The sequence below is a fragment of the Macrobrachium rosenbergii genome, chromosome 5, assembly GCF_040412425.1.
Source record: "Macrobrachium rosenbergii isolate ZJJX-2024 chromosome 5, ASM4041242v1, whole genome shotgun sequence".
Classification (NCBI taxonomy): Eukaryota; Metazoa; Arthropoda; class Malacostraca; order Decapoda; family Palaemonidae; genus Macrobrachium; species Macrobrachium rosenbergii.
In genome coordinates, this window is record NC_089745.1 from 20,181,825 (window position 1) to 20,193,878 (window position 12,054).

General features: G+C 36.1%; 1 protein-coding gene across 1 annotated transcript in view; it reads left to right on the forward strand.

The window, feature by feature from the left end:
• Positions 1-12,054, forward strand: part of LOC136838573 (low-density lipoprotein receptor-related protein 1-like) — a 496,729-nt gene that overhangs the window by 372,984 nt on the left and 111,691 nt on the right. The window contains 1 exon segment of the mRNA XM_067103732.1: positions 7,563-7,703. Coding sequence (XP_066959833.1) covers positions 7,563-7,703 — 141 coding nt within the window.

Sequence of the window (12,054 nt, forward strand, 5' to 3'; positions counted from 1 at the left end):
GAGAGAGAGAGAGAGAGAGAGAGTAGCTTGGGGCACCTGCCGTTGTGGTCGGACTCAGACACGCTTTCTGACTCATGCCGCGTTGAGATGTGAATGTTTCTAGCAGCTAACGATGAGTCACTTACGTCGGCACAAAATCCACGCGATAATGGGGTGGTCGGAAACTCGTCTCGCTGGAAATCATGCGGAATTTTCTCTGCGGTCTTGCATTCTGCCTCGTCACCCCAGACAAAGAAATGATGTATTTGCCTCGATTTGTTTGTATGTTCGTCTGTTATTTACGAGGACTGCATGAAAAAGTTATTCTCGGTTACGAAGTCAATTTTACAAAAGGTGGGTTTCGTGACTGGCAGCTAGTTTTTTTTTTTTTTTTTTTTTTCTTGTTAATTCTGGAAGAGATCCAGATCTGGTCAAGGGGCCTTGGAAGAAAGGGCAGAGTTGAAGGAAACTACAAATAAAAGAGCAGAGTTTGTGTAACTATGAGAGGCAAAGTCTGTATTTGGTCTTTACAGGCAGATGTTGATGTATGGCACAAGAAAGTATTAGAAATAATGATGAAAACGAACGTTTCCTAACTCCGGGTTTTTATATGTTCTCCTTTGTTCTAATATTGTTCAGATATACCTTTAATATCTCCACCCTTTCGGCAGCTTTCGCAGTAGCCATGGTTTTGCAGTTTGGAGGGTTTTGAATCTAACCTTCGCCGGTATTTATGCTATTTAGTAAAGAAGAGTTTGGGAGAAAATCGTCCGCAAATAATACTAATGCGTGAATGGTAAAGTAATTACCATTTACATAGAAGGTAAATCACTTTTCAGCCCGGAAAAAAAATTCACCATCACAACAGCCGAGTAATGCGTGTTTTTGTTTAAGTATTGAAGTCAGCAGTTACCGACTAGTGTAGAGTATAATGTGATTAATTCACATCCGCTTCTTCAAAGAATATTTCTTTCTCCCTTCTTTCGCAATGTTTTTATTTTACCATTTTAATGCCCGCCTCTATTTGTTTAATCATTCTCTCTCTCTCTCTCTCTCTCTCTCTCTCTCTCTCTCTCTCTCTCTCTCTCTCTCTCTCTCATAAAGGGCAGGGTCTAGAAAAACAAGACAATGGCCATGGCTGTATTTGGGCTTTAACTGGTGAAGCTTTTATGTGGTCTATATCTTCTCTTATGAGTAGTACCCATGCGTAAGTGGTAAATCCTGCCACTCGAATCGGAAGGTCACCTCTCTCTCTCTCTCTCTCTCTCTCTCTCTCTCTCTCTCTCTCTCTCTCTCTCTCCTGTTTGTTATGTTTATAACAACCTGCAAAACTAATATATATGTCTTCATTTGTTGACGACTGTAGTGTCTTGGCCTTATCACGCACACGCATATGAAGACTGAATTTCAAAATGAACTTGATATATATTCTATCCCTTGGTTCAAATAAAGAAAGCAACCTTTAACTGGTATGAGATCGACCACAAGCGCTTTGGCAAAATCAAGAAGTCTCCATCATGATCTTGACCCATTGAAGTGCCATAATGAAAAAGCGCTAAGTAAAAAAAAGGTCTTGGGGTGTCATCGTCTCTGTACCCACGTCGTCAGTACCATAGCACACTGTCCCATACAGTCGGTATGGTTACTAAGAACGTTTTCAGAAAGATCCCAACAACATGCGCGCGGTCTGGGTGACCTTGATTAGACAGTTAATTGACCATTGCTCCCGGTATGGTGCCCCTACGCCTAACTATAATTTTAAGGCCTGATAGTTAGGCTTGAGGGCGCATTACGCAATTTCACACAAAAGGTTGATAAACATGCATGACATCCCTGCTGTTCTAGACCGAAGGCATCGAAACTAAGTGGCATCAAGCGTAGACATGAACTTTATGAAAAGACTTGGTTCAGTCTTCCAGTGTACTTATTAAACCTAGAAATCAGTACCTTTCAATTCCATCACAATCCTAGAACTGGGGTCGGTTCTTTCTGTTGCCTCTCCCTCAACCTATTCTGTATTATAACCAAACCAAACCTCCTACATCATCATTTACACTATTATAACCAAAGCAAATCTCCTACATCATCAATTACACCCATAGCTTGTGACATATGGAATTCTCTACTGGACTGTATCTCAGCCATTACCAATCGACACGTACTCAAATTTAAGGATAGGTTAAACAAGATCTGGATATCCTGTCGGATGAGCCCGAACGTAATGACACCGGTCATTCCAACGACCCCAAGAAAGGGCTCGTTTCTAACTCTGTCTGGCACCTTGTATTCAGTCCCGAAATCAGATCCTCAAGTAACTGCTATATGTAATATTTAAGTTCCACCGAGGAGAGGGTCTCGACGAGGTAATCACCCACCCCTGGAGGTGTGGAACCTATCATCTTCAAGTAACCGATCTCTCTCTCTCTCTCTCTCTCTCTCTCTCTCTCTCTCTCTCTCTCTCTCTCTCTCATCATCATCATCATTGCTTGTTCATGAGAGACCAAATCCAACAAGTTTGCTAGCTTTTTATCACTTTAGGTCTTCTGTTATATTGTGCTTGTGATTGGAACGCCCAGCCATCTTTCCCCTCTTATAATTGCAGTGGGTTCGGACCCCACTTCTGCCGTGAGATAAATCATCCCCGTTTTCAGTAGATTCCGTCATTCTGACTCGCATGACCATATGTTCCTTACAATGTAGTACTGAAGACTGTTGATTCTGTTTTGTTCATTATTAGGTGATTGATGAATTTGCCTGTCATAAACTTCTTTCTTTTTTTTATTTTCACTTGTGATACCACCTTCTCTTGTTTACATAGTGTTCTGTAAAAGTTTGCGCCAGTGATAACAGCAGCTTGACACGTTTAGCCGAGATATTTATGATTTGTGTAGGCATATGGATGTTTTCCCACGATGTGCATTTTGTCAAAAGTATGAGGTACATGAAAAGATTTTTTACTTAGTTGTGATAAATATATATATATATATATATATATATATATATATATATATATATATATATATATATATATATATATATATATATATATATACAGTATATATATGTATTTGTATTTATATATATATACATATACATATACATGCTTAAATCACAGAATCTATCACATTTTCCCTGTGGTACATTGCATATACACACACATACACTTAAATATGTATATATATACAGTATATACATTTATTTATTTATATATATGTATATATATGTGTGTGTGTGGAAATAAAGTTTACATAAAGTTTAAAAGTTTTTGCTATTGGTTTTCACGTGCCCAAGAAAGAAACTGCTTGAGTGCTAACTCCGAGAGATCCTGGTCGAGCAGAACATTCTGAATCACCTTTTTTTTTTTTTCTTGTGCACGAAGTGTCGGAATACGATTACATGTTTCTTGGCCTCGCTGACAGCTTTCTTGCCCGCTTTAGTTGTGCAGCACTTTCTTAAATGGGTTATAGGTAGACATATGCAGTGCTGATATTTGTTACTAAAATGACAAAATGATTTTACTCTCCAAATCGAATTTTCTTTCGTTACCTCTTGGGTAATGTATACGGATTGTAATCTAAGTAATCTGAGACTGGAAAACAAATAGAAGGAGGATGTGATGTTGATTCTGAAGGCAGAAATAGTCAAGAAGTCTGCACTTAAAGGAGACGTTACAGATTGATTAAAAAATGGGCATCATCAAGGTCAGACAAGCGCGTGGACCACTCATGGGAAAGAAGTGTGTGTCTGAAAGAGAGAGAGAGAGAGACTGAGTGGGATGGCTGTTCTGTTAACTACCCTTCTCGTCTTTCCGTCTCATCTCTTAATAATGTTCGTCGACAACCAACATCACCTCGACCTTCGTTAACGGCGTAAGACTCAGGAAAGCAGGAGTCATGAAATGTAGATTATTGTAGCTCATAGGCTGTAGAATTCCTGTTACCAAGATGGTGGCCTTAGAGTATCAGTTACTGTAGGTATACACTACAAAGAACAAAAAAATTTTTTCAGGGCTAACATACTCTCATGCCGTAGCTGGATTCTGAAGGCAAAAATAATCATTCGCTTGATACTATAAATGGAAGCTTGTTTTCATGATTATTCTGGTAGCAACAAGCTAAGGTCATAAAATGAAGCCCGCAGTCTTGTACCTGGAATGACTGATGAATTGCAGCCTATTCAGGTACATGATCGTATTCCTCGTACTTGACTGACAAATGACATTGTTCTATCACTCCGTTGTGCCATGCAGCGCCAGTCTTCGCGTCCCATCCCATGTAGCAAGGGTTATTACCATGATTAATTGAAACTGTCGAATGACAGTGCACGATGATTCTCTTTATAGCTTCTTTCCGTATTAACAACGGCAAAGAGGCTGTGTTGATGTTGACCCTGTGCTGAGCTCATGTATTTGGAGTTTTTGTCAGTTTTTATTCATCCGTTTTTTACGTTGATAAACTTATCTTTGCGATTGTAGTCAGTTAGGTTTAACATTTTTCAGTTAACTCCGTTAAATGTTAATTGGATTCTTCCACGCTTCATTACTATTTTTTCTTGAATCATAGCCAATTTGTATTCTTTTATAGCTGGCAGATCATGCAATATCTGTTACCTTTACACAGACTTTTCGTGTAATAACTGTGGAAAAGACCTTCATGCCTTATAGCTCCCATTGTGGGCTTATTTCCTAACTTCTGCCGTCGGTGTACTCTTGTGGAGGATATTAAGAGAGGGTTAGGGAATTCAGCTCAGAACATTGAAGGTGAGTCGAGGAAAAGCATTCTCAAGTCGCTGAAAGGTTGGAAGACCCTGAAAGTGCCTGATGATTGACATCCTATACCTTTCAAGAGGAATGTAATCAGCGTTTTCGTATTGCCTAGTAGAGTAATGTTAAGCAAGTTATATGAATGATATTGTATGTACTTGGAATTATCCCTTGATTCATGTAGAAATAATCAACCATAGACTAGGTCTCCTAAATACCCAGTCCAAATATCTTTGGGCTATTCCAGAATTAGTTAACTGTGAGCTGAAAACTTAGGCAATCTACATGCTAACTTTGTTTCAGGCCTTACTAAGGTCAATAAAGGCTCTGCCTGGAAGTTCCTATGCAGGCATCATTTATTTTACAATGGGCGTAATGAAATCCACCTTGAAGTAACTCAGAGATGTTTATGAATTTGAGTGACTTACTTGTTTTAGCTTAGTTTGATTATATAAACTTAGTATCTCCGCAGTTTTGTAATTGGATAGCACTTTGTCAAATCCAGAAGAGTGAATTTGTATTATAATCCTATCGTCTCGGACTTATCTTTCCCTCAGTAGTAAGTTCTGTTTTGTTACGGAAGCAAAAGTTGGTATGTATGAAGAAGGTATTGAGCCAACTCTCCTTTATGATAGTGGAGAGTGGACGGCAAATGAGAAAGGAAACATAAAAAAAATAAAAACGGAAACTACCGCAACAGTTCTTGATACATGCATGGAGGAAGTAGGAATGTCGCTTTTAGAATGTAGAATAGGACAAAGTTACTTTTGATCCTTAGAAAAAAAAAGATGGATCAGTATGTCCTAGGTTACATGAACAGAATTTAAAACGATAAGTTAGTGAAAATTTTGCGTAATTCAGAAATACTGGAAGAAAGGAGAGGGGAAACCACGAAAGTACTCGAAAGAAATATTATGGAAGTTCCTTGAAATCCAAAATGAGCAAGAACAAGTCAGAGGTAGGAAATGAGTGATCCAGTATCTTTAGGTGTATAGTCTTAAATTTGCACTGCAGTTAGTAATGATATATGTTGATTAGACCCACGTTGATAAGCCTGGCAGATCGGAAAGAATCAGTTGTGTAACAAACAAGTTATTTATCATGGGTAATAATGACACACACACACACACACACATATATATATATATATATATATATATATATATATATATATATATATATATATATATATATATATTCAGTATGTGTGTGTGTGAATCATTAAAAGAAAATCACACATATGCCTGTGATTTGTTTATCAGATGATGCTAGAGGAAAAATGTAAAATGAAAGGGCAGAGCGATGATGTGTTAATTACACGAGAGTACTTGGTACTCTGTTGTTTCTTTTTACACTTTATGTGTGGCTTCAGCTGACACATTTATACTATATGTATATGTATATGTATATATATATATGTGTGTGTGTGTGTGTGTGTATATAAAAATAAATATATATATATATACAGTACATATATACTGCATATACATTCTAAAGGTTATTTTTGTAATAATTTTATATTACAGGTACTGTAAGCAGCATAGGACTGCTACGTGGTATTTGTAACCTTTGGTACTTAAAGTGCATTCATGGATGGATGTTGCAAGAGAGATAAAAATATACTGTACATGCTCCTCTTGAACAATTGTGTTGTCCGTCATTCACTGCTTTGTTGCTTTTTCTATTTTTTATAATATCTTAGAAAACTTATAAGATGGCATTAATGGCATGTATTTTTTTTGTTACTTACATTGTATTCTTAGTTTACTTTATTGGAATTAGTCACCTTACCTCCTGTGGGCAGGTAGGCAACGTGACCTCGTTTTAGTAAATGGATGCGGGTTAAAGAATCCTTGCCTGTCGTGACATCAGAATGACTTCATTTATTCTAGCATTTGGATCTCAGGTTTTGTAGTGACAATATTATCCAGAAAGTGTGAAGAATTAGAGAAGTGAAAAGAGGGTATTGTGGTAACTTATATTATATTATATCAAGGTATCTGGTTTCATAAAAGTGACCTAAGTCGATTTTTCTACAATATAATATATAATATATATATATCCTTTTATCTTTTCTTTACAGCTATCAGCGGATCATATTTATAAATATATATATACTCACAAATACAATACATACATACATACATATATATATATATATGACGATTGCGGGATACAACATTTGTGCATAAGAACTTTTCTTTTGTTCTCATTCACCTTTCATATCTTTCTTTCAAATGATTCGTCTTGTATCTTGCTACCGGTTCGTTAGCGTCTTCAGTAATAACTACCGGTTCGTTGGGTTTTGACCGGTGTCGACCTTTATTTCGTTGTAGCTATTGAAACCATATTTGAAAGTATGATTCTAGTCAACGGCATACGTTGACAAGCGTTTAAACAATTCAGGGCCCAAACCCATTTATAAGGAGACGGACTGAAACAACTGTCAAGGTCTAAAGAATACCTCTTTTCCTAATTTGTGAAAATATAAAATATTTAATACGACTGAATTAAGGCATCCAACAGCTCAGAACATATATGCTTTATTTATTATATATATATATATATATATATATATATATATATATATATATATATATATATATATATATATATATATGTGTGTGTGTTTGTTTGTTTGTGTGTTAGTGTCTTGTAAATTATCGGAAAATTATATTATATCAACGATCTGGTCTTGATGGTTTCTTAAGTAATAGTAATTATCTTAGACATTCAGACCTAACACAAAAAATTATTTTATCTACAATTTAATCTCCATGACACAGTAATGATATTGATCCTTTTTCTCTTTTCTTTACAGCTGTCAGCGGATCATCCCTTTTAGAAAACAGCTGTCCAGTAGGCACTCACAAATGCGACAATAATAACTGTGTCAACCTGGCATTGTTTGTTTTGGCCATTTTGACGATTACAGTGGGATCGCTTTACGAACATTTGTGCAGTAAGAACTTTTCTTTTGTTCTCATTCACCTTTCATATCTTTCTTTCAAATGATTCGTCTTCAGTCAAGTGCTTGCTACCGGTTCGTTAGCGTCTTCAGTCAGTGCTTGCTACCGGTTCGTTAGCGGTTTTGGAAAGGTAAATGATATAAGTACCTTGTGTAATTCGTTGTAGTAATTTGAAACCATATTTGAAAATATGATTGACCTAGGAAGTGCGTAGTTGACAAGCGTTTATGCAATTTAGTGTATGCCATTTATAAGGAGACGGACAAGAAACAACTGACTAGGTTTTTAACAAAGTGTACCACCCAGCCCAACCTGAAAAATGTTTGGAACCTAATTAACGATAGGAACTTGAAAATATAAACCATATTTAATACTTGATGGGACTGAATAAAGGCATCAACAGAAAAAGAACAGGAGAGCTTTCATTATTAGTAGAAATAGCATGAGATGGAGAAAATATATATAGTTTAAATCTTATATATATAGTGATATATATTGGGTTTATATATATATATATTATATATATAAAATAGGCAAATGGGTAGTGTGAATAAGATTTGTGAAATATAGATGAAATATACAATATATATATATATATAATATATATTTATATATATATATATACATGATTCTGTGTGTGTGTGTGTGTGTTTGTTTGTTTGTGTTTGTGTGTGTCTTGCTTCGGTTAACGGACTGAAGCCATTCCAGAAGACAGTCTAACCGATCTGGTCTTAAACCAAGTGGAATTTTCCCTTAAGTAATAGTAATTATCGGTACTGGATCCATTCCAGACCTCCAAAAACACAAAAAATGAAAGAAATTTAACTCGAATTCATCAAGCCTAGCATGCAGAAATTATCAAAAACATAAACAAAGTACGTAGATGAAATTGATACAAATTTTTTTACACTTGACCAGTAATTGGGAGAGTTGGTGGCATGTGTGGTAGGTGGTGAGGAAGGTGAAGAGAAGGAGAGATGATAGTGTTTGGAAGGGGAGTCTCCTTCCATAAAAATAGCAGGCAGCTGTCTTCTGCGGTTTTTCCTCTTTTCTATCTCTTTGCTACAGTATTCTCCAGATTCACTGTAGTTCTTTCTCACCAAAAACGTCAGTGGTGTTTGTTTTTGCCCGCATTTTAAAATCATCTTACAGTGAGAGACAGCAGGTTTATAACAGTTTGTTAGCTTTGCCAGGGTAATATTTTTTTTTTTTTTTAAACTTTGCACTTCATCCCATTTTGAACACCAGTTTCTTCTGTTAATGAATTTGGTGTCCAGAAAAATCTATTCATAAATTTAATCATTCGTTATTCTTCTGAAGACAGTTCCTGGGATGTTGTCTGATAACAATGTCGGAGCTGCTTTTTTTAGAGTTCTTATAATTCTGTGATGGGCTTTGCTTTGCGTATTTTGAATTAATTTTCTACCTGTTGTACCTTTCCTATATTATTAATGGTTCTTAAATTCCAATTTTCCATTTTCAATCTACCCTTATTTTTGTAAACCGTGATATTTTTAGTATCCCTTATGCCCAGAACTGGGTGCCATTTTTAAACTATGCCTATCTATTTGGACATTTTTTGGTAAAATCCATAGAGGACTTCATTCTGAAGTTTGAAGGATAACCATTTTCCTTGTCTGATGTACATAGTTTTTAACAAGTGTCACTACCTTTGCCAAAAACTGTTTGCCCTTCTCATAGATTTTTTAATGAAAAATGTGATGAAGATGGAACAGGAAGTTGAAATTGGAGTAACGATAGGAACTTAGAATATGTTTGGAATATGCAAATGATGCCGTTTTAATTTGCAAAGCACCACGAGATTTACAGAGCTTGCTTGATGGGATCCATCATATATCTAGGGAGATGGGACTCAAGATGAATCCAAGAAAAATGAAACTGATGAGGACAGCATGTACAAAAAGGGACGAAATAGCATGAGATGGAGAAAATATTAGTGAGTTTAAATCTTCATATATTTCGAAAGTGATATCCAGTATTGGGTTTATTGAGATGAAATTAGTAAGAGGCTAAAACAGGCAAATCAAACAAGGGGTAGGGTGAATAAGATTTGGAAATCAAATAGACTGAAACTGCATACAAAAGTACGGTTATACGTAACTAGTGTGATTTGTATTACAATACTGACATGATTCTCGGTAGGACGATGAAGATAGATCTAAAAGAATTTGTTGAAAAAGCTTTGAGAAAAATATTAGGGATCAGATACTCGATTAAAGTTAGAAATAATGCCATTATGAAAAGCACGGAAATTCTATATTTAGGCGAGTTAATGTGGAAAGGCAAATGGGGATGGCTTGGAAATGTCCTTCACACAACCACTGGGAGATCAGTATGTGATAAGTGTCAGCTGGACTTCTGTGGGCACCAAAAGATTTGAAAGACCCGCACCCGTGTGGATGAGGACTGTGAATGAAGGCAGGAGATGAGTAGAGATTTGTGGTAGATAAAGTCATGAAAAGCAGAATTTCACAGGAGTCCTTTTGATCATCATTCTCTGCCTTCATCAAGCCCCCTTTTTTTTTTTTTTTTTTTTTTTTTACTGAACAGCGTATTGATTGTGATTGTAGTTTGTATGTATGTGTGTATATGGAACAGATCTCTTTCGTGTGTTTGTACGTTCCCTATAGATTGTTTCCTTCTATATATATATATAAACCAAAGCGGCTGAATAAAGGATAAACATTCTGCAACAGTAATTTGAATTGATAAATGAAAGTCGAGCCAGTTCTCCTTTTCGGAATGGCGTCGATGACTATAGTTGTTGCGTGGGTAGCCTGTGTTAATCGGTTAATCTTTTATTATGAACGTAAATGTTTATTTAATATAAAATTCACTTTATTTTATTAAATTTATCCGTTTCATCCAAGGGAAGCTAAAAGATTATTGCATAAGTGAATCTTTGTAATGAGTCAGTAGATATGTGAAGAGAACTTGTGTTCGTGTTTTTAGTTTTAGATAACAGTCATGACCTTTGAGTTGTTTTGTCCATTCAGCTGTCAGGAGGGTTATAAGTTGGTTCCATCTGTGCTGTACATGTTCCTATTAAGTTCAGGTTCTGTACTTTGAATTGAAATTAACTCATCTCATACATGATAGAATCTTTAAGAGATATAGGTATTCTGGAATGGTTAAGATTAAGACAGTAATTTCAACATTTCTGAGAGAAAGAAAATAAAATAAATATAAACGGGGCTATTGACAAGTTAAAAGGACCAGTAAAGTATATAACAGCTGCAAAGGCTGACTGGACCCAGAGGAAGATAGAAAATGGAGGAGCCCCGGGACCTTCCCGAACAGCTGGTGACTTGATAAAAGATGGGGAGAGCATGTCACCCATGAACTTACCAGAGGATATGAAAACCTGTCGAAGGAAGAGATACATCTAGAAAAAGGGGAAAAGAACCGTAGCCTAATTTTATGCAAAGGATAAGGAAAAGCAGTGTAGTCCGGAAATGACTGAAAAATATGGCTTGAGTCTGCTCTGAAAGTAATGAACGACCTGGGGAAAAGGTTGTAAGAAAAAATTAGAATCGATGTCTGTTATAATTTGGTTTCATGCCCGAGTTATGGGCAATGACAGTAGTCTTTATAATAAGGCAACAACAGAAGAATGCGCAGGTGTACAATAAACATTCATTAAAACTAATTGATGTTATTTTAACATAGCACGAGATCTAGAGCAGGGCCAGTGGCAGGAGTATCAGAAGAAACTTCCTTAAATGTTGTCCATCCTTTTCATTTTATCAGTAATGGAGTAAGCTACAAAGAATTCTGAGCAGAAAGGAGGCCCCAGATAGCTGCTATTGTAATGCAATAGGTTACCGACTTACATCAAAAGCTAATGTAAATACATACATGCGCAGATGCTCATTAAGCTGGGAGGAGGATTAAAGCAAGGAATTAACCAAGCTCTTCCCTTGTCTTACACTTCTTCAGGGTCAGGTGATAAAATAATTTTTAGCTACCAATTCATTGTGGCATTTGTTTTAAACACAAAAGTACTCTACAGCTATTTCATAACTAATTGTCTGGAAACGTTATTACTAGCAGCTCATCCAACTTGTGTTTAATTTTGGGCTGTTGTTAATCACTTCTAGAGGATGTTCTTTTGTGAAACTCGCTCTGTTGACACAGGACTGAATTCTCTTCAGTCACATCTTTTATTCTGATGTTCAATCTCCCTAACCTTTCTACTTCCTTGTGGAACTACTTTGTATTCACCCTGCAGTCCTTTTACAATGCCAGTAAAGGAGGCCAATAAAAACACAAAAAAAGAAATTAAGAATAATGTTTTATATTAGAAACAGCTGCATATATCTT